General features: G+C 40.2%; 3 protein-coding genes across 5 annotated transcripts in view; 1 reads left to right on the top strand and 2 right to left on the bottom strand.

Annotated features, from left to right (window-relative positions):
* The window catches only part of LOC127440906 (uncharacterized), a 126,683-nt gene extending 112,267 nt beyond the window's left edge, over positions 1 to 14,416 (bottom strand). The window contains exon 1 of the mRNA XM_051698004.1: positions 14,157 to 14,416. The gene's annotated coding sequence lies outside the window, so the exon portion shown is untranslated. The remainder of the gene's footprint in view (positions 1 to 14,156) is intronic.
* The window catches only part of LOC127440833 (gastrula zinc finger protein XlCGF7.1-like), a 226,766-nt gene that overhangs the window by 130,007 nt on the left and 73,225 nt on the right, over positions 1 to 23,534 (top strand). The gene's annotated exons all lie outside the window — the stretch shown is intronic.
* On the bottom strand, positions 4,735 to 17,004 carry LOC127440844 (gastrula zinc finger protein XlCGF7.1-like). 3 transcript variants are annotated; one of them, XM_051697822.1, is made up of 4 exons: positions 16,890 to 16,995; positions 16,413 to 16,594; positions 14,619 to 15,488; positions 4,735 to 5,028 (listed from the first exon to the last, which is right to left on the bottom strand). In XM_051697822.1, the coding sequence occupies exons 2-4, from the start codon at positions 16,507 to 16,509 to the stop codon at positions 5,024 to 5,026; spliced, it is 972 nt and encodes a 323-aa protein (XP_051553782.1). In that variant the 5' UTR covers positions 16,510 to 16,594; positions 16,890 to 16,995; the 3' UTR covers positions 4,735 to 5,023. The 3 variants fall into 3 exon arrangements, with proteins under 3 accessions (XP_051553782.1, XP_051553781.1, XP_051553780.1); XM_051697821.1 differs by lacking the exon at positions 4,735 to 5,028 and having other exon boundaries at positions 14,449 to 15,488; positions 16,960 to 17,004; XM_051697820.1 differs by lacking the exon at positions 4,735 to 5,028 and having other exon boundaries at positions 14,449 to 15,488.

Genomic DNA, 23,534 nt, shown 5'->3' with positions numbered 1-23,534 from the left:
TTGATGTTTTTTAAGGCACTGTTGGGGGCGTTTACCATTTGCATTGATCGCCTCAGCACATTACCGTATGAATAGTGCGCTCTGCTGGTGGGTGGGATCATATTAGGGATAATTAACTGAGCCAGGAGAAACTGTACATCGCTTTGTTTCATACAGATTACATTGCAGGAGAATATTTGTTTTAAATTTGAATTGTTTTATTTAAAAGTAGACATTTGAAGCTTTGTTTAGACATATGTTTCATGTTTGTGTGATAAGTATTCGCAGAGTTTCAGTTCATTTTTGTGACGTGTTTCAGAAAGATGCTTGCAGAGACAGAGACAGCTGAAAGTTTATTTTCTTTATTTTACAAAAGCACAAGGTTTTGTTGTTATTGTGAGTGTACACAAATAAAAGTAGACCCTTTATAGTTTCTAATGATGTCTTACACTTATCTGTCTGCCCAAAAATGTTGGAGTATTTTAAGTTGTTTCCGCTGTTATGAGGAGAAAATCCAGCAGGACACGCCGACGCGTCCATCGACCCCAGAGGGTTAAAGTGCCTACACTCTGCTCTATGCTACGTTCTGGCATGCTAGAAAAGGCTGTGTCACTGAAATGCTGTTTCAGCAAATCAAAAATAGGACTTGGGCCATTGGACAAATCAATAAAAGGGTTACTGTGTAAGCCCACCCTCACAACTTCTCTTTCCTGCCCCATAAGCCAACTCATTACTTCATCGGCTTGTTCTTCAAGAGGCATCCTCGTTTTGCGTAAGCATGACATGAATATGGTTCCTACTCATGCATTGTGTAAGGCTCTGCTCAATCATCCCTAAAGCAAACAGGATCTTTGATTTCAGATTTTAGAACCCTGTTCAAGACAGATGAGTCTGCACTACTCGAACTGCCCTCTTTAGACTCTATGCAAGAAGCAATGCTTTCTCCAATAGAACGTCCAATTCGTTCTGCCATACCCACTATTGAGTCCATGGATGTTTCACACTCTTTTGAACATGGTGGGCTTAAAGCACCAATTGCAAACTGGTAGGGTGCCGATTCAGAATTATCATTTGTATATGGCACATTTTCTGGGGCAGATATAGGAGTAGATGTGATAGAAGAAAATCTGCCTCTTCCAACTAATGGCATAGTACTGAACATAAATAAACCTCTACCTCTCCCAAAATTGTTCTCAGACTCCATGTTCAAAGTACTAAAGGCTTACAAGACAAAAACAATTGCCTGTTTGTTATTTACAGCTCTTTTCAGCTAATTTTTAAATGTTACTGAATTGAAATAAAAAAAATATTTTCTTATTATGATTCTCAAAAATATTATGACTCTTCAAAAAATAGATATTCACCACAGTTCAAAGACTTTTCAATTTCAAATACCCACACTCAGTGTTACGTTGTTTAAAAATAAAATCAGTCCTTAGAGAGAGAAAAAAAATATTTGGAAAATTCAGTCCTAAAAATATTGTTCCCTATCTGTCACTCACTCGAGGTTGTGTCAGATGTAGTGACACTAGGGGTCACTCGTGGGAGCCCGAGACACCTCTGGTCTTTGATAAAAGGCAAATGAAAATTGGTGAGTGTTATTTGCAATACGGGTATAAAAGGAGCTGGTATGCAACCACTCATTCGGATTTTCTCTTCGGAGCCAAACGGCCGATGTTTACTGAGCTGACTGTTCATTCACCTCTGCTGGATCTGATGGTGCATTTCAGCGGCTTCTCCCTCCTCTGCACTGGTGCATTGCAGAGAACACCCCTGGGCGCTTCGGCAGAAATAAGAGAGTATATTTCTCTAAAAGAGTGGCACACATGTCTTTTTAAAGATGCCTTTCCGTTTGTGTATTATTCCTGGTTGCGGTCGTTATCTCTCAACTTCTGATGGTCACGATTGCTGTCTTTCGTGTCTGGGCGTGACTCACGTGGAGACAGCGTTCGTGGATGGATCATGTACTCATTGCAAGAACATGACCATGGCAACGTTGTGGTCGCGGCTTGCTTTCGTAAGAAAGCAAGCCACCCCTGTGGCTCCCCGCCTCGGTCCTTCTACCTACGGGTATGAGGCCAGCGCGGCTAGCAGATGCCACCCGTCTTACGGCCAGCCGCCAAGAACCCGCGAAAGGCTTCGAAGCGCCCCTGAGACAGGCGACCCAGGGTCGATGAAACCCACTGCTTTGGAGCTGGTAAACAGACCAGTCCATCCCCCAGTGGAGGGCCGGGAGGAGAATCTTTTGTTGCCTTTTCACTTAATTTCGCCGCATGCCCAAGTGGCTGCGGTACCCAAGAGTTCAGCAAAAGAGCGGTTTCCTTGTTCCCTGGGTCACATACCCAGGTGTGCACGGCCGTCATCACAACCACCGTCCACCATTCCATTTTGGCAGGTTTGGCGCTCCAGCGGCGGTCTCCATGCCCCTGCGCGTCCAGCTGTGGTACAAATCCGCCCCCGATGTGACAGTCTGCTGTCCCAGGCTGTTCCGTGGATGGTCACAAGGAGCCAGGTAAGTGCTTCGATGTCCCTGAACTCAGCACGGCCACAACACAGCGTGGCACCTCAGGCTCCGCCCCGCCGTGAGGCCCCACCCGCCGGTACGTCCGACGAGATTGTCCCCTTGGTCCCCCTCGCTCGGAGCTTGGACGCGTGGCTTGCGCTTTCCAATCTGTCGCGATGGCTGATCCGGACCGTCCGACTCGGCTATGCAATTCAGTTCGCCAGGCGTCCGCCCAGGTTCAGCGGTATCCACTTCACCTCGGTGAAGGGCGAAAACGCTGCTACCTTGCGCGTGGAGATCGCTACCCTCCTACGGAAGGATGCAATAGAGCCTGTCCCTCCGGCCGAGATGAAGAAGGGGTTTTACAGCCCCTACTTCATTGTTCCGAAAAAAGGTGGTGGGTTGCAGCCAATCTTGGACCTGCGATTATTGAACCGGGCTTTACACAGACTCCCATTCAAGATGCTGACGCAAAAACGCATTCTAGCGAGGGTACGGCATCAAGATTGGTTTGCGGTGGTAGACCTGAAGGACGCGTACTACATCAAGAGGGTAGGAGAACTGCAAGCGTTCTCTGTCAGCGAAACATGCCTGGAGTCCGGTCCGAGCTACTCTCACGTGATCCTGAGACCCTGACCGGGCTATGTGCCCAAGGTTCCCACAACCCCTTTTAGGGACCAGGTGGTGAACCTGCAAGTGCTGCCCCAGGAGGAGGCAGACACAGCCCTGACGTCGCTTTACGCATCTATTTGGATCGCACGCAGGGCTTTAGAGTCTCTGAGCAGCTCTTTGTCTGCTTTGGTGGACAGGGGAAAGGAAGCGCTGTCTCCAAGCAGAGGATCACCCACTGGCTCATTGACGGCATTACAATGGCATATCACGCCCAGGATGTGCCGCCCCCGGCAGGGCTACGAGCCCATTCTACCAGGGGTGTAGCGGCCTCCTGGGCCTTGACCATTGGCGCCTCTCTAACAGACATTTGCAGAGCAGCGGGCTGGGCAACACCCAACACCTTTGCAAGGTTCTACAATCTCCGGGTGGAACCGGTTTCGTCCCGTGTAGTGGCACGCACAAGCAGGTAAGTCCGGGACAGCTGGCTGGGTGTATCACTTGCGCATAGTGCCTTTCACCTCCCCTGAGCTGAAGACGTGCGCTGCTGACTCCCAGTAGTGTTCACAAACTTTGTTCCCTGGATGATTTCCTCCGAGCCCTGTGGCAGACGAGTTTGCGGAGAAACTCGCTGCCGGCTCAGTACATGCGCTATCTAAGCCCTGTACTGGGGTAGGTGCTCCGCATGTGGTGGTTCCCCGTAGGTATCCCCATGCAACGTATATCTTCCGCTAATTCATTTCCCTTTTGGTAAACTGCGTCTTCCTTAGGCAGAGGCCCCTCTGCCCCAGTCACCATGCTCGTAGAAACTCCTCCCTCGTAGGGTAGGACCTACCATGGGACTTCTCCACATGACATACTTCCGACAAAGCTCGGCAAGACCATGTGACGTTTTCCACTCAAAATACCCCCCCCCCCCCCGGGCGGGGTGTGGTCTCCATGGTGTCTTCCCCTTGGGAGTGACACCCCCCTGACTAGACCTGGTGGCCCCAGTCAGTTAATTCATCTTTTTTTGGGGGGGGGGGAAGAGGGAAAAAAAAGGATAAGAGGCCACGACTGGGCTAGCCTGTCTCTATCTTTTGGGCAGTCGACTTGTCCCCAAAGGGCCGTTCGACACTCATAACAGTGTTGGGGGAGGTTACGTGTCGGCCTGGTGTGCTGGCTACGAGGCACACAGTGGTCTGCCCGTCACACACCGCCAGTTCACGTAACACAGTTCAGCCAGTTGCGGCGTTTCGTACAGGGACCCCTAGTGTCACTACATCGACACAACGTCGAGTGAGTGACAGATAGGGAACGTCCTGGTTACTTGCGTAACCTCCGTTCCCTGATGGAGGGAACGAGACGTTGTGTCCCTCCTGCCACAACGCTGAACTACCCGCTGAAATCGCCGGGACCTTGTCTCGGCTCCTCAGCACAAAACCTGAATGAGTGGTTGCATACCAGCTCCTTTTATACCCGTATGTCCGGGGGAGTGGTATGCAAATACCACTCGCCAATTTTCATTGGCCATTTATCAAAGACCAGAGGTGTCTCGGGCTCCCAAGAGTGACCCCTAGAGTCACTACATCGACACAACATCTCGTTCCCTCCATCAGGGAACGGAGGTTACGCAAGTAACCAGGACGTTTTCAAAGCTCAGTCCTTGAAAAAGTTTTTTTGTTAGAATTTCAGTCCTCACAAAATTATTTTGATATCAAAACACAGTCCTAAATGTTTGTATTTTTTTTCAAAAATTTTTTTTCAAATATGTCTTCAAACTTGCATTTTTTTATTGGTCAGTCTTTAAAATAGTACTTCTTCAAAGTTAGCAGATGTTTTAGAATAAACAAATGCAGATGGATACTGGTACTCCACTCCCTCTTGTGGCGAAAAGCAGCACTGCATCGAACAGCTCCTGACACTCAAGCACACGTCACCCAAGGCACGAACTTATTCTGTTTAAACACATGAAAAGCAGTAGTCAGTCCCAATAATCATGCTTACAAATGTTCCACCACAACTACTCTCTTGGCTGGTGCAAATCTTAATGGTACGAACAATATAGGGTAGATATACTGTTTAAACACATGAAAAGTGGTGGTCAGTCCCAATATTCATGCTCACGCATGTTCTATAATGAGGATGAACATTAAATCAAACATTACCACACATATAACATGGCAGCATGAGAAGAAAACAAAATACAATTTGATGCATGACAAAACATATGCCTGTGTGAAAACATTAACAAAAAAGTAAGAAATTAAGAGACTGAGGGGTCACATGATGCCATGCGAGGATCGGACGTGTGAACGGCGAGCTCTGTGAACTTTGCTAGTTTTAATACCTTTTAATGACATAAACCGTGAGATTAGATACACTCTGTTCCATAACTGTTCTAGGAGGACAATATGTCAAAGAATTCAAAATCCTTGGGTTCTGGAGACATTAAAAGACACTTACGTGCTCAGGCTGACACCCCTGAGAAGGCCGTGGACCGGGGAGTCGATTTGGTCAGAGAGTTGCGGGAAATGCGGCGAGAGATGCTGGACATGTCGGCAATGCTGACAAAGGTCATTGCTGACTTGGAGGATCTTGCTGTAGTGTGTCGATCGATCACTACCATGGAGGTGAAATTGAATGATGTGGTCACAAGAGTGGGGGATGTCAAGAGGCGGATCGACTGTGAGGAGTTATCGGAGAGGGAGTTATCTGCTAATCCATTGGTGACTAGGGTGGATTTGGGGCGTGTCTGGGAGGGGTTGGAGGACATGGAGAACTTTGGCCAGTGGAATGGTGTCCATATCATGGGAATCCCTGAGGGAGCAGAGGGACAGAGTGTGGTGGAATTCCTGGACGGGTTCTTTCCAGGTCTGCTTGACGTGGCATGCCTTGGGCTGGAGGTGGGGCGAGCTCACGGTGTTCCAGCTCAGCGATCCGATGAGGGGGACAGGCCCCGATCGATTCTGGCAAAATTTCTGAGATCATCCGATGGGGATGTTGTGTTGCATGGGCAAGGAGCGGGGGAGGGCTTTCTTGAAGGAGCCACGGCATTTCCTTGTTCCCAGACATTGCGAGCTCGACAGGAGGGAGGCGTGATCGATTCAGGGAATGTGGGAAACTTTTGCATGAACGGAGGGTCACTTTTGCGCTGGTGTTCCCAGCTGAATTGGGAGTGGATGCTGCGGATGGCCGTGGAATGTTTGCATGTCCACAGCTGATGATGTCCTTTGTGAAGTCAATGGAGTGAGTGGGTCGTGTTGTGGTGCTCACGTTGCAGCCGAGTGGACCACCTCACTAAACATTCATTTGTCTGTTTGAAAATTCTCCGTGCTCTTTTTGTGCTGGTTCTTCCTAGCGACTGGAGTTTATTTTGTGGAGTATTTCTTGCAAAGTCATTGGAGTAAGTCATTTGCTTGTACTCATGTTGCAGCCAAATGGACCAGCTAACTGTACATCAGCTTGACAGTTTGAGGAACCTGCATGCTTTTTTGTGTTGGCGCCGCCTATCGGCTGGAGTTTATTTTGTGGAATATTTCTTGCAAAGTCATTGGAGTGATTAAGTCATTTGCTTGCACTCATGTTGCAGCTGAATGGACCGGCTCACTGAACATTTATTTAAATGTTGCTTCGAGCATATGGCTGAACCCAAAATTATGCATTAATAAGTCCCCTTTCTGCTGGACAGAGTGGATTGTGAGGGAGGTTAATACGCTCAGTGTCCTATATGAGAGTGGAGTGTTGATATCCTTTGAAAATATGGTTCAACGTTTTGGGATTCCCAGGTCTCAATATTTAGGTATTTATAGCTGCGCCACCTGCTCTGTACTATTGTTGGGAGTAGCATACACCCCGCTAAAGCGGCTGACACTCTGGGAGTGGTGATTACTACCTTTGGAAAAGGTCATAAGGCATCAGTGTATTACTCCCTGCTAATTCAGAGTCTGGGGGACGGAGCTTCAACTTCTCTCAAGAGATTATAGGACAAAGATTTAAACTTGGTATTGGAGGAGGGAGTGTGGGCTAGGATTCTAAAACATTTCAAGTCTGCATCTAGAGATGTAAGGGTGCGCCTTATGCAGTTTAAGATTGTACACAGATTCTATTGGACCCCCTCTAGATGGTATATAGGCTTGGTCTTCAAGACACACCCACGTGCTGGCGATTCCAGTCAGAAGATGGGGACACAACCCAAGTTTTTCAGTGGTGTGTAAAGATCCAAGAATTTTGGTTGAGGGTTCAGAGTTTATGTGACGTATTGGGCACTCAAAATTCATTTTACCCCAGACTCTGTATTTTAGGCGATGGGGCAGTCATTAATATAGGGAGAAATACATGAAGAACTGGGTCCTGGCCAGTGTTATGATCGGCAGACAAATTATTCTTATGGGATGGAAGTTGGCTGGAGCGCCCTCGTTTCAAGAGTGGCATACAGAGATGGGCAGGGTAGCGGCATTTGAAGGAATGTCATATAGAAGGCTAGGTAATATGGAACCTACCTACCTGCTGGTGATGTCAGTTGGAGGATAGAGACATAGCCCATGCTCTGTGGTTCTGCATTAAGATTCAAGAATTCTGGGTACAAGTCTATAATTTAATCTGTGAGGCTTTAGATACTCAGATTACATTCTGCCATAGACTATGTATTTTGGGTGATGGGGCAGTTATTAAAGTAGGTGACAAATATACAAAAAGCTGGATCCAAACTAGTGTAATTATTGGCAGACAGATTTTTTTTCTCCCCTTTTTCTCCTCAATTCCCAATGCGCTCTAAGACCTTGTGGTGGTGTAGTGACTCGCCTCAATCCAGGTGGCGGAGGACGAATATCAGTTGTCTCCACATCTGAGACAGTCAATCCACACATCTTATCATGTGACTTGTTGAGCATGTCACCACAGAGACTTAGCGCATGTGGAGGCTTCACGCTATTCTCTGTGGCATCCACGCACAACTCACCATGTGCCGCAATGAGAGCGGACCACATTATAGCGACCACAAGGAGGTTACCCCATGTGACTCTACCCTCCCTAGCAACTGGGCCAATTTGGTTGCTTAAGAGACCTGGCTGGAGTCACTCAGCATGCCCTGGATTCGAACTTGTGACTCCGGGGGTGGCAGTCAGCGTCTTTACCCGCTGAGCTACCCAGGCCCCGGAGAGATCATTCTTAGAGGATGGAATTCAATTAGCGCTCCCTCATTTCAAGAATGGTTCACCATTTGGGCAGGGTGGCGGCATTTGAAAAGATGTCATATAAACAGCTTGGCGGATTAAACGTCTATGGTAAGAAATGGGACAAATACTTGACCTTCCTGGAAGGCTCTCAGTGAGGACCATGTGGAGAGAAACATGATTATGGTCGAAATTCTAAATTGTATCCTTTGTGGAATTTTACTTTTCTCTCTTTATTTGTTGACTGTTATATTTTTATTTTCTCAACAAATATTTTTTTGTTTATATTGTATGTGTACAGCTCAGGCTTTGACCACAGTGATATTTGTTGAGGGTTAGGATGGGGTTGGGTATTGGGAATTAATGGGGGTTTAAAGGAGTTAAAAGTTGATTCTATACATTTATATTATGTTTTATTCAGTATTATGTATAGAATCAATAAAAAAGTGTTAATCTGAAAAAAGCTTGATACAGTTTACATACATGTTAGCCAAATACATTTAAACTCAGTTTATCACAATTCCTGACATTTAATCATAGAAAACATTCCATTTCTTAGGTCAGTTAGGATCACTACTTTGTGAAATGTCAGAACAATAGTAGAGAGAATTATTTATTTCAGATTTTATTTTATTTGATCACATTCCCAGTGGGTCAGAAGCTTACATACAATTTGTTAGTATTTGGTAGCATTGCCTTAAAATTGTTTAAATTGGGTCAAACATTTTGGGTAGCCTTCAAAAAGCTTCTCACAATAAGTTGCTGGAATGTTGGCCCATTCCTCCAGACAGAACTGGTGTAAATGAGCTAGGTTTGTAGGCCTCATTGCTCGCACATGCTTTTTCAGTTCTGCCCACAAATTTTCTATCATATTGAGGTCAGGGCTTTGTGATGGCCACTCCAATACCTTGACTTTGTTGTCCATTTTGCTACAACTTTGGAGGTATGCTTGGGGTCACTGTCCATTTGGAAGACCCATTTGTGACGAGCTTTAACTTCATGGCTGATGTCTTAAGGTGTTGCTTCAATATATCCACATAATTTTCCTTCCTCATGATGCCATCTATTTTGTGAAGTGCACCAGTCCCTCCTGCATCAAATCCCTCTCACAACATAATGCTGCCACCCCATGCTTCACAGTTGGGATGGTGTTCTTTAGCTTGCAAGACTTACCCTTTTTCCTCCAAACATAACGATGGTCATTATGGCCAAAAAGTTCCATTTTTGTTTCATCAGACCAGAGGACATTTCTCCACCTTTGTCCCCATGTGCACTTGCAAATTGTAGTCTGGCTTTTTTTAATTTTTTTTTATGGTGGTTTTGGAGCATTGGCTTCTTCCTTGCTGAGCAGCCTTTCAGGTTATGTCGATATAGGACTCATTTTACAGTGGCTATAGATCCTTGTCTACCTGTTTCCTCCAGCAATTTCACAAGGTCCTTTGCTGTTGTTCTGGGATTGATCTGCACTTTTCGCACCAAACTACGTTCATCTCTAGGAGACAGAATGCGTCTCCTTCCTGAGTGGTATGATGGCTGCGTGGTCCCATGGTGTTTATACTTGCATACTATTGTTTGTACAGATGAACGTGGTATCTTCAGGCATTTGGAAATTGCTTTCAAGGTTGAACCAGACTTGTGGAGGAACACAATTTTTTTTTTCTGAGGTCTTGGCTGATTTCTTTCAACTTTCCCATGATGTCAAGCAAAGAGGCACTGGATTTGAGGGTAGGCCTTAAAATACATCCACAGGTACACCTCCACCTATCAGAAGCTAATTGGCTAATTGTCTAAAGGCTTGACATCATTTTCTGAATTTTCCAAGCTGCTTAAAGGCACAGTTTACTTAGTGTATGTAAACTTCTGGCCCACTGGAATTGTGATATAGTCAATTAAAAGTGAAACAATCGGTCTGCAAACAATTGTTGGAAAAATTACTCCTGTCATGCACAAAGTAGATGTCCTAAACGACTTGCCAAATCTATAGTTTGCTAATATGAAATCTGTGGAGTGGTTAAAAAATACATTTTAATGACTTCAACCTAAGTGTATGTAAACTTCTGACTTCATCTGTATATATTACCTTGTTTGAAACACTTTGCTGTAGTACCTTTAAAAAACCATTAGATGTCATCAGTGTATTTATTTTCAGAAGCAATACAGACACAGAGTAACATTCTATAACCCTGAAGTATTAAAAGCCTCTGTATGTGTAATCACAAAAAGATAAAGAGAGAAAAAGCTTTGAAACTGCTTTGAACTGCTTTATTATATACTTGCGTTTAGAATAGGAGAACAAATGTATGCATTAGAATAGAGAAGTTTAACCTTAATATAATGTATGATAAAAAAAATGTAATAGATTGGATTTACAGAGAATGGGGAATGTATGGATGTTTTTACAGACAAGACAACAGGACTACAAAGAAGTCATCGTCCTCTGGCTAAGAGGCTCCAGAAGAGACTAATATAGACATTCCAGAAACCTCAGAATTAGTGCTGTCAGTCGATAAATGTATTAAATTGTGATAATTCACATATTTTTTGTAGTTAATCGCAATTAATCGCAGATTATTTACTTATTTTCCTAACTCAATGCATTTATTTCTAAGGAAAGAAAACAAAACATGTAACAATATAATGCTTTATTAACATTTTCCAAACAAAACCATCCACAGTATAAAGATAGAAATGCACTAAAATAGCACCAATTCAATTAACATTAAATGTTTCCAAAAGTCTAAGTGGGATTTTGACTAATTGAAATAAATAGTCTCCCCATAGGCTGCATATTAATTGCAATGGACAGTAAATCTCTTAAACTCCTTAATATTAATCAGCTGGCAGACTGTGGCCATCCACCTTTTCTTTCAACAATCGTGGAGCCACATTCACGATTCGCGTTAACATCAAGCGCCACTTTGAACTCAACATGAAGAGCGCTTGCAGACAAAAATTTCTCATTCTGCGTTTTGGTGATAGTTAAGACTTAACGTGCCTCTGTGTCAATTAAATAGCACCTTACTTAGGCTGAAAAATAATTGATTTCTATCACAAGTCCCATCTGGGCTAGTTCCCATAAGAGCTACTTTCTCCATCTTATCACTGACAGAGAAGCGCTGTTGTGTGTTTGTGGTGTGTGTGTAAGTGTAATGACTCCGGGCAGACTCATCGAAAAGGTTCCACCCTCCCAACAAGTGTTTAAGCAATACTGACGATAAATTAGTTAAACGCGATTAAGTAACGCGTTAAACTTTTTAAATTAATCACACGTTAATGTGTTAGTTCTGACAGTACTATTCAGAATACTTCTAGGGAATTTACCAACTTGGAGAGACTGACTATATAGGGAATGATAAACTGATTAATTTTGGATTCAACGTCGATTTAGGTTGTCTACCCAATGCCACTATTGCTCAGCTGATATTGTAATTTACTTTACAATCCCTTTTTACTTTTGTTGAAAAAAGTATTGTAGCCAATAAAACTGAGGTGTTAAGGTTGCAAATAGCCTCTCAATGCTTTAATTTTGAGTTCGAGTCTTTGGATTGAAGAACATTGAGCAAAAGGAGATCTCTATCTAGATTTAAGTAACAAAGGCCTAGTTGCTTATAATTTAGGGTAGTTTGAGTATCTTTATCCACACTGTAAAAAATGTAATTTTAACGGTAAAAGACTGTAAAAATGCAACAGTAAAAACCCTCAATTGGTAAACGTGTAGTTACCTTAAAATATACGGTACAAAATTGTAATATATTTAAAAAGACAATACATGTCGTTTTACGGAAACATTTTGTAAAAATTAAATTTTTTAGATGTAAAGTCTAATTTTCCCGTATAATTTACGGAAAAAAATTATATCACGTTTGACAAGAGTACATGTAATTTTTAAGGTAAATTATTGTTAAAATTACAGTTAAAAACAGTAATCGGGCGTTCCCAGAATTCCCTGTGTGACCCATTACATTTAATTATATTTTATAGGAATAGTTATGTTTCTTCTAATTTTTAATATCAGTTATGTACTTTGGGGTGTTCTGTGTTATATTTGATGTAGTTTAGTTAACGTTTACTGCATTATTTTAATTTCACGTTACCCTGAAGGTGTTTAGTGTTTGTGTGAGTGACACTGAGCACTGTCTCTACATGGTTATTGGTCATTGCTCCTGTAAAGGCCACTATTGATGAACTTCATGTCATAATGTGCCCTTCTGTAATTACTACAGTGATTAACAATACATTATAAAGTAAAAAGCTGATTTTTAAAATTTCAGAAGGTTAATATCAAGTTTATCATTTAATAACATAAACATGATAATGTACCGTAAAATATACAGGCATCAAAGTTACATCCCATAAAGCCTGAAACATGGTTATCGTATTTTTTTACAGTGAATTTGACAACCACAGCTGCCAGTTTTTTTTTTTACCTTAATTTAACAGGATTTGTTTTTGTTTTGTTTTTTACAATGCACCCTGATTAAACAACAGGATAGATGGTGTGTGCACTGTGCAACACTGCTTATACAAAGTTATGATCATTTATACAGTATGCATAAATGCTTTTCCACATTTTTCTGTCCCTAATCTTTGTTCTTTATTTATGACTTTCAAATTACAGCCACCAGATCTAGTGAACTGAATGAAGTTGAACTGACTAGTGAAGACTGAAGTGTTACAGTGCATCCAGAAAGTATTCACAGCGCTTCACTTTTTCTACATTTTGTTATGTTACAGCCTTATTCCAAAATGGATTAAATTCATATTTTCCTCAAAATTCTACAAACAATACCCCATAATGACAACATGAAAGAAGTTTGTTTGAAATCTTTGCAAATTTATTAAAAAAAAAAAAACTAAAAAAAAAAAAAAAATCACATGTACTTAAGTATTCACAGCCTTTGCTCAATACTTTGTTGAAGCACCTTTGGCACCAATTACAGCCTCAAGTCTTTTTGAGTATGATGCTACAAGCTTGGCACACCTATTTTTGGGCAGTTTCTCCCATTCTTCTTTGCAGGACCTCTCAAGCTCCATCAGGTTGGATGGGGAGCGTCGGTGCCCAGCCATTTTCAGATCTCTCCAGAGATGTTCAATTGGGTTCAAGTCTGGGCTCTGGCTGGGCCACTCAAGGACATTCACAGAGTTGTCCCGGAGCCACTCCTTTGTTATCTTGGCTGTGTGCTTAGGGTCGTTGTCCTGTTGGAAGATGAACCTTTGCCCCAGTCTGAGGTCCAGAGCGCTCTGGAGCAGGTTTTCATCAAGAATGTCTCTGTACATTGCTGCATTCATCTTTCCCTCGATCCTGACTAGTCTCCCAGTTCCTGCCGCTGAAAAACATCCCCACAGCATGATGCTGCCACCACCATGTTTCACTGTAGGGATGGTATTGGCCAGGTGATGAGCGGTGCCTGGTTTCCTCCAGACATGACGCTTGCCATTCAGGCCAAAGAGTTCAATCTTTGTTTCTCATGGTCTGAGAGTCCTTCATGTCATGTGCCTTTTACTGAGGAGTGGCTTCCGTCTGGCCACTCTACCATACAGGCCTGATTGGTGGAGTGCTGCAGAGATGGTTGTTTTTCTGGAAGGTTCTCCTCTCTCCACAGAGAAATGCTGAAGCTCTGTCAGAGTGACCATCGGATTCTTGGTCACCTCCCTGACTAAGGCCCTTCTCCCCCGATCGCTCAGTTTGGCCAGGCGGCCAGCTCTAGGATGAGTCCTGGTGGTTCCAAACTTCTTCCATTTACAGATGATGGAGGCCACTGTGCTCATTGGGACCTTCAATGCTGCAGAAATTTTTCTGTACCCTTCCCCAGATCTGTGCCTCGATACAATCCTGTCTCTGAGGTCTACAGTCAATTCCTTGGACTTCATGGCTTGGTTTGTGCTCTGACATGCACTGTTAACTGTGGGACCTTATATAGACAGGTGTGTGCCTTTCCAAATCATGTCCAATCAACTGAATTTACCACAGGTGGACTCCAATCAAGTTGTAGAAACATCTCAAGGATGATCAGTGGAAACAGGATGCACCTGAGCTCAATTTTGAGTGTCATGGCAAAGGAGGTGAATACTTATGTACATGTGATTTATTTCGTTTTTTATTTTTAATAAATTTGCAAAGATTTCAAACAAACTTTCACATTGTCATTATGATGTACTGTTTGTAGAATTTCGAGGAAAATAATGAATTTAATCCTTTTAGGAAGGCTATAACATAAGAAAATGTGGAAAAAATGAAGCGCTGTGAATACTTTCCGGATGCACTGTACATTAAATAGGAGTTGACCCTGAAATTAAATTAGCTCAATATGACAGTTTTGGACAATGCTTTTTAAAATGAATCTTCAGACTACTTGATTGAGTGAAACTCTTACCACATTTAGTGCATTTGAATGGCTTCTCTCCAGTATGCACTCTCTCATGTTCTTTCATGATTGATGATGTAATAAAACTCTTTCCACAAAAAGAGCACACGTGAGGCTTCTCCTGTGCATGAGATATCAGGTGTAATTTTAGCTTTGATGCACTCGTAAATGTCTTGCCGCACTGATCACAGTTAAATGGCTTAAACCCAGAGTGATATTGCAGATGAACTGTGAGATTGCCTGCTTGTGTGAAACTCTTTCCACACTGAGAACAGGCGAAAGGCTTCTCTCCAGTGTGAATTCTCATGTGAAGCTGAAGATGTCCATTTTGTGCAAAACCCTTTCCACACAGAGGGCATGTAAAAGGTTTCTCTCCAGTGTGGATTTTCATGTGACGCTGAAGATGTCCTTTCTGTATGAAACTCTTTCCACACTGAAGGCATGTGAAAGGCTTCTCTCCGGAGTGAAGTCGTAGGTGACTCTTAAGGTTTGCTCTCACTGAGAAACTCTTGCCACACTGAAGGCAGGTGAAAGGCTTTTCTCCAGTGTGAATTCTCATGTGACACTTAAGATCTCCTTTTTGTGCAAAAATCTTTCCACATTGAAGGCAGGTGAAAGGCTTCTCTCCAGAGTGAAGCCTTAAGTGAGTTTTAAGGTTTCCTTTGTGTGTGAAACTCTTTCCACAGTGAGAGCAGGTGAAACAATTTGTGTCTCTTGTTCTTTTAGTTCTTTTTCTTGAGAAATTATTTTCTGTCTTTAAACCACTAAAAGACTGTTCACTGTTTCTGAAATAATCAAATGTGTGATACTGATGGGGTTTATCCTTCACTTCAAGTTCTTGACTTTCTTCTTTTACTTCTGTCAGGTCTAAAATGAAAACTGAAAATGAAAAAATAATGTTCAAAATTACAATTGAACCACTATTTAAAGGCAGTAAGCAGCAAAGGCCAAGTATCTACTTTGTGATCTTTTTTAGGCTGAAGGTTTGTTCTCTCATGTAGATTCTGGTATTAGTTGTTTGTTTAACTCTAACTACAGCTGCCAGATCTAGTGAACTGTCTGAATCTTTTTTTTAGGCCTGAAGCTCATTTTATTTGTTCCTAAACAGGGCCAAAACTTGGCAACATTTGAAAATGGACCAAAACTGTGTTAATAAAAGTCACATTTAAGCAAGCACCTCATCGGTCAGAATGTTGTTGTGCTGTTCCGGGATTTTGCTCATCCATCAATATACCAGTTTAATTATTTATATACCTGTAAAAAATTGTCAACCTATACAAATTTGAGTAATTTTGTCATGGTTATGCTAAGCACCGCTCTCCTACCTGTGTTTGTTCTGCCTCTATCCAAAAGACAGAAGTGATCATTTTAATGTTACCTCAGGAATTATTAAACAACTATCTTAAATGTGAAATTATATCTAATGTAGTCACCAAAAGTCTATATACAGGTTTTGGTTATCGGTTATAGTGACATGCTGACTCACAGATGTCTTCTCCAAAGATCCATCAGGTATATATGTGGTTTTTATAGGGATATTGTTTGGTTCATTGGTCTGTTGGGTCGGATTGCATTCTCACTACAATCCAGAGTTTGTTTGCAATTGGTCAGAGATCACCTCATCCATGTGGTCTTTTTGGAGCAGTTTTGAGTGTGATAGCCATGTTCATATGTGCCTAAACGAACCAAACTAAAGGGGAAAACACATCAGGTTCTGAAACAAATCCTCTAAACAAGCCAGGTGTGAAAACGGCCTTAATGTCCCTCAACAGTCTTTATGAAGAATCAAGAATGAACACCAACCTCTTTGTTCCTCAGTATCTTCATGTTTAATTCTGCATGATTCTGTAATACTGATGTCTTCACTCTCCTCTTTAAACTCTTCTTTAACACACTGCATTTTATGTCAGTAATCTTCAGTTGTTACACTTGCAGTTGTTCCTCTTTATACACCACCTTTTTTCTTTCTTCACATGTAGGATGATCTGTCAAAAAAAGAAAAAAAAAAAATAGTAATAATAATAATAATAATAATATTATATATATATATATATATATATATATATATATATATATATATACACACACACACACACACACACACACACACACACAAAATAAAGTAAATTTAACAGACATCAAAAGCTGTTTCAAACAATCCAGCACCAAACATTTCCATTCCCCAGCTCAGTTACTCAAAAGTCTAGAGAAACAAAGATTAAACAATACAAAAAAAAAGGTACCCATACGAGTATTAACATATTTAAACCATTAACTTACATAAGTTTGAAAAAAATAACTTTCCTAAATCAGGACTTTAGATGAACTGACAAAATCAGCATGAACATACAACAATACTTGCATCTTCTTCTCTCTTCTTCTAGTTCACATTTCTACACAACTCTTTAAAATACTTCCTGTTTATCGCCCCCTGGAGGAAGGGATGAATATTGCACCTCTGAGAAAAAACAAAAACTTTAACAGGCTTGAGACACCTGCGTGAAGTTGGCCCCCCACCCAACGCAAAACTTCGGCAAAATAGTCTCAATCGTTTGTGCTCCGTTTGTGCTGCTTCGGTTTTTTAGATATTAAAGTAATATTTATAGGTCATTCTGAGGTCACTCAGCCCCCCCACATGCTCCAAATTCACCCCAAATAGTCTCGTTTGTTTTTTTGCTTCATTTGTGCTGGTTTGTGCCGGTAAAAGTTTCGTCTTTTTTTTTTAACAATACAGTTGAAGTAACAAGGTAAGATCCAAATGGCAAACCAAATCACATAAATAGTCGCATTCACTTAACTGTTACCTATCCACTGTGAGTTTTCATCTTTTAACGGACACAGCGGATCACAGGATGTGTGCAATGTAACACAAACTCCAAGTGTTTTTACTTGTTACTGTATGTAGTTATGTGAATAACAGTAGTAATATTAACATTGTCATAAATACAGACACCATAATCTGTTTGCTGTAGCTCTGTGTTTATACATACAGGTGCATCTCAATAAATTAGAATGTTATGGAAAAGTTCATTTATTTCAGTAATTCAACTCAGATTGTGAAACTCGTGTATTAAATAAATTCAATGCACACAGACTGAAGTAGTTTAAGTCTTTGGTTCTTTTAATTGTGATGATTTTGGCTCACATTTAACAAAAACCCACCAATTCACTATCTCAAAAAATTAGAATACATCATAAGACCAATAAAAAAAAAAACATTTTTAGTGAATTGTTGGCCTTCTGGAAAGTATGTTCATTTACTGTATATGTACTCAATACTTGGTAGGGGCTCCTTTTGTTTTAATTACTGCCTCAAGTCGGCATGGCATGGCGGTGATCAGTTTGCGGCACTGCTGAGGTGGTATGGAAGCCCAGGTTTCTTTGACAGTGGCCTTCAGCTCATCTGCATTTTTTGGTCTCTCATTTCTCATTTTCCTCTTGACAATACCCCATAGATTCTCTATGGGGTTCAGGTCTGGTGAGTTTGCTGGCCAGTCAAGCACATCAACACCATGGTCATTTAACCAACTTTTGGTGCTTTTGGCAGTGTGGGCAGGTGCCAAATCCTGCTGGAAAATGAAATCAGCATCTTTAAAAAGCTGGTCAGCAGAAGGAAGCATGAAGTGCTCCAATATTTCTTGGTAAACGGGTGCAGTGATTTTGGTTTTCAAAAAACACAATGGACCAACACCAGCAGATGACATTGCACCCCAAATCATCACAGACTGTGGAAACTTAACACTGGACTTCAAGCAACTTGGGCTATGAGCTTCTCCACCCTTCCTCCAGACTCTAGGACCTTGGTTTCCAAATGAAATACAAAACTTGTTCTCATCTGAAAAGAGGACTTTGGAACACTGGGCAACAGTCCAGTTCTTCTTCTCCTTAGCCCAGGTAAGACGCCTCTGATGTTGTCTGTGGTTCAAGAGTGGCTTAACAAGAGGAATACGACAACTGTAGCCAAATTCCTTGACACGTCTGTGTGTGGTGGCTCTTGATGCCTTGACCCCAGTCTCAGTCCATTCCTTGTGAAGTTCACCCAAATTCTTGAATCGATTTTGCTTGACAATCATAAGGCTGCGGTTCTCTCGGTTGGTTGCGCATCTTTTTCTTCCACACTTTTTCCTTCCACTCAACTTTCTGTTAACATGCTTGGATACAGCACTCTGTGAACAGCCAGCTTCTTTGGCAATGAATGTTTGTGGCTTACCCTCCTTGTGAAGGGTGTCAATGATTGTCTTCTGGACAACTGTCAGATCAGCAGTCTTCCCCATGATTGTGTAGCCTAGTGAACCAAACTGAGAGACCATTTTGAAGGCTCAGGAAACCTTTGCAGGTGTTTTGAGTTGATTAGCTGATTGGCATGTCACCATATTCTAATTTTTTGAGATAGTGAATTGGTGGGTTTTTGTTAAATGTGAGCCAAAATCATCACAATTAAAAGAACCAAAGACTTAAACTACTTCAGTCTGTGTGCATTGAATTTATTTAATACACGAGTTTCACAATTTGAGTTGAATTACTGAAATAAATGAACTTTTCCACGACATTCTAATTTATTGAGATGCACCTGTACATAGGCTGTGTGTGTGTGTGTGTGTGTACAGTACAGGTCAAAAGTTTGGAAACATTAAGATTTTTAAATGTTTTTGAAAGAAGTCTCTTAATCTCACCAAGGCTGTAAAATACAGTAAAACAGTAATATTGTGAAACAACACACTTTAAAAGCTGTTTTCTGTTTTAATATAATTTCAAAAGTAATTTTATTTCTGTGATGTCAAAGCTGAATTTTCAGCATCATTACTCCAGTCTTCAATGGTTTGTTTGTTTGTTTTTAATTTCGTTTTAGTTTTTCTTTATTTTACTTGTATTGTTTATTTTATAGATTATACTGTAAATTATTTTCTCTATTTGTAGTCTATATATGCTCTATATTTTATACTATGTGTTGGAATGACTATTGTCATGTTCATTGTTTGTAGTTTGACTGGTATAATAAAATTTAAAAAATATAAATAAATAAATAAAAAACTTCAGTCTTCAGTGTCACATGATCCTTCAGAAATCATAGTAAAATGTTGATTTTGTGCTCAACTATTATCAATTATTATTGGAGCTCAATTATTAAGAATGGTTCTTATTTTTTTATCAGTGTTGAAAACCATTTTTGCATGCTTAATATTTTTGTGGAAACCGTGATACATTTTTGTGTGGATTCTTTGATGAATAAAAAGGTAAAAAGAACAGCATTTATTTGAAATAGAAATCTTTTTAACAATATAAATGTCTTTACTGTCTCTTTTGATCAATTTAATGCGTCCTTGCTGAATAACAGTATTATTTTATATATATATATATATATATATATATTACTTACCCCAAACCTTTGAATTGTATCGTGGTTTCCACGAAAAAAAAAAAAAAAGCAGCACAACTGTTTTCAACTGATAATAATAATGAATGTTTCTTGAGCAGCAAATCAGCATATTAGAATGATTTCTGAAGGATCATGTGACACCGAAGACTGAAGTAATGATGCTGAAAATTCAGCTTTGATCACAGGAATAAATTACAGTTTACTAGATATTCAGATAGAAAACAACTGTTTTACATTGGAATAATATTTCACAACATTACTGTTTTACTGTATTTTTGATCAAATAAATGCAGCCTTGGTGAGCAGAAGAGACTTCTTTCAGAAATGTTTTCAAACTTTTGACTAGTACTATATATATATATATATATATATATATACAGGTGCATCTCAATAAATTAGAATGTCATGGAAAAGTTCATTTATTTCAGTAATTCAACTCAAATTGTGAAACTCGTGTATTAAATAAATTCAATGCACACAGACTGAAGTAGTTTAAGTCTTTGGTTCTTTTAATTGTGATGATTTTGGCTCACATTTAACAAAAACCCATCAATTCACTATCTCAACAAATTAGAATATGGTGACATGCCAATCAGCTAATCAACTCAAAACACCTGCAAAGGTTTCCTGAGCCTTCAAAATGGTCTCTCAGTTTGGTTCACTAGGCTACACAATCATGGGGAAGACTGCTGATCTGACAGTTGTCCAGAAGACAATCATTATAAAATGATCACAAGGAGGGTAAGCCACAAACATTCATTGCCAAAGAAGCTGGCTGTTCACAGAGTGCTGTATCCAAGCATGTTAACAGAAAGTTGAGTGGAAGGAAAAAGTGTGGAAGAAAAAGATGCACAACCAACCGAGAGAACCGCAGCCTTATGATTGTCAAGCAAAATCGATTCAAGAATTTGGGTGAACTTCACAAGGAATGGACTGAGGCTGGGGTCAAGGCATCAAGAGCCACCACACACAGAAGTGTCAAGGAATTTGGCTACAGTTGTCGTATTCCTCTTGTTAAGCCACTCCTGAACCACAGACAACGTCAGAGACGTCTTACCTGGGCTAAGGAGAAGAAGAACTGGACTGTTGCCCAGTGGTCCAAAGTCCTCTTTTCAGATGAGAGCAAGTTTTGTATTTCATTTGGAAACCAAGGTCCTAGAGTCTGGAGGAAGGGTGGAGAAGCTCATAGCCCAAGTTGCTTGAAGTCCAGTGTTAAGTTTCCACAGTCTGTGATGATTTAATTGCCATTTGTTGACAAATGGCAATTAGATTTTGGACTATGGCCTCTTTTGATGAACACAGGACAGTGAAAATGTAATCTCTGTCGACTGCTGGTTTCTTGGGCATCTGGCATAAGCAAAAAATAATTACCCACTTCAATAATCCTGACTCAAAAAATGTCATGTATAAACTTGTTTTCATGTATTATTGTATTGGTCTGAATATAAGGATAATATAATATAGTAATAATATATAAGGATAATATATATCTTATATTAGGACCAATATGGTAATGTTGACCCCTAAATGCACAATGTATTCAAAAAACTAACATGGGTCACTTGTACAACTGTAATTAGCATATATTAGTATTAGCAATGAGTTTTCTGTTCAGTAAACATTGACAATCTTAGCTCTCTTGAATGTTGTACCATTATTCTTGAAGTTAACAAATAATATTGTAACTGACAGTGTTAAAACATTGTACTTACTTTGGCCAGAAATTTGATTTAGTAACAACTTTTGTAGTTTGATTTATATCGACTTTTTCTCTACTAACTCTACACTAATTTGCACAAGAACATCTTGAACAGAAGTGTCACTTGCGCCTAGTGATGGCAGTGAAGTGTAGCAGATGATACTCCATGTAAATAAATAAAAAGTTCAATCAGGAAAGACCAGTGAATGAAGTAAAGAGAATTGTTTATTGAACAAATGTGATGATTTGACAGAAAGTCTTCGGCAATTCTAAAAGTGTGTTCACATCGAGGAGATTTGCGCTTTTGTTCTCGTGCCCAGAGCTGAGTGAATGTGAGTGACAGAAAAAGAGTCCGACAGCACCAGATGAATATTGAGCTGCTGCTGTCTGAACACCAATAAGTTTAATAAACACCATAGCGACTACAAAAACATTGATAAGAAGGAGCTGATGTTGTATTTAAACATCTTTATCCAACATTTTGGTAAGAGATTGAAATGACAAACCCGAAATAAAATGCTCACTGCTCACAAATCGTACTGACTACACACAAAACAAGAGAGACCTATTTTAGAAATATATAATATAGTAGCCTAATATATAGTAATCAGAATGACCGAGACTGCTACTAACCTATATTTGGTTTTTGTGACCATTAAGTGATCTATTTTATTCTGTCAGTATTGTATTCAATAAATATCAGCATTTATAATTCGCCTGTAATTCAGTGTCTAATATTTAAAAAACCGAAGCAGCACAAACAAAACTTTTACCGGCACAAACGAAGCACAAACGATTGAGCTTATTTTGGGTGAATTTGGAGCATGTGGGGGGGCTGAGTGACCTCAGAATGACCTATAAATATTATTTTAATATCTAAAAAACCGAAGCAGCACAAACCAGCACAAACGGAGCACAAACGATTGAGACTATTTTGCCGACGTTTTGCGTTGGGTGGGGGGCCAACTTCACGCAGGTGCTTGAGACAGTAGCCAGGGTTGAGAGAGTTACTTTTGAAATGTATTCCACTACAGATTACAAAATACATGCTGTAAAATGTAATTTGTAACATATTCCATTAGATTACTCAAGGTCAGTGAAGTATTCTAAACACTTTGGATTACTTCTTCAGCACTGGTAGATTTTTTCACTTGTTTTGACTATAAAAACTCTGCCAGTACAGTAAGATAAAATACATGTTAAAAATACATTCTCTGAAAAACCTAAATATCTTATGCAGTGTTGTTTCTAAAACAAAATAAATAAAATTGATCTTGTTTGAAGGATTTTTAGATATTTTTACAGGAAAACAATACAAAAATTATTATCAAGAATATGATTTTTGCCCTAATATCAAAGGTCTTACTAGAAAAAAAGAAATTATGATCCAACGTGAATTTTCTTGATAAAAAATATGATCATGCCTGGTAACGTGCATGTAAAATGGCTAGAAATAGCATTTTAGCTTAGCATAAAGCTGACAATTTACACAAGGTTTATTTCTATTTCTTCTGCTCCAAACTTACTTCAAACTTACTTCTCTGTCTGCTCGTATGAATGTAACACATCATAAGAAAGTGTTTCACCGCTGTTCAAATGCTCTTTGGATCGCATCGTTTATATGTATAAATGTTTTCCATCTGAAAGGACTAAATATTAAATGAAACAAATGACAATAAAATGCAAAGTAATCTCTTCAGTAATCAAAATACTTTTTGAATGTAACTGTATTCTAAATACCAATTATTTAAATTGTAACTGTAGTGGAATACAGTTACTTATATTTTGTATTTTAACAGTAGTGTATAATGTTACAAAAGATTTCTATTTCAGATAAATGTTGTTCTTT

The sequence above is a fragment of the Myxocyprinus asiaticus genome, chromosome 5 (assembly GCF_019703515.2).
Source record: "Myxocyprinus asiaticus isolate MX2 ecotype Aquarium Trade chromosome 5, UBuf_Myxa_2, whole genome shotgun sequence".
Lineage (NCBI taxonomy): Eukaryota > Metazoa > Chordata > Actinopteri > Cypriniformes > Catostomidae > Myxocyprinus > Myxocyprinus asiaticus.
The sequence above is the reverse complement of the archived record's forward strand: the minus strand, read 5'-3'. Positions and strand labels throughout refer to the sequence as shown.

Bases quoted from the DNA above. Each gene is read 5' to 3' on its own strand.
- LOC127440844 (XM_051697821.1), bottom strand. From the start codon at position 16,509: ATGCAGTGTGTTAAAGAAGAGTTTAAAGAGGAGAGTGAAGACATCAGT. The intron at 15,489-16,412 runs GTTGGTGTTCAT...TTTCATTTTCAG, and splicing joins AGATACTGAGGAACAAAGAG to TTTTCATTTTAGACCTGACA.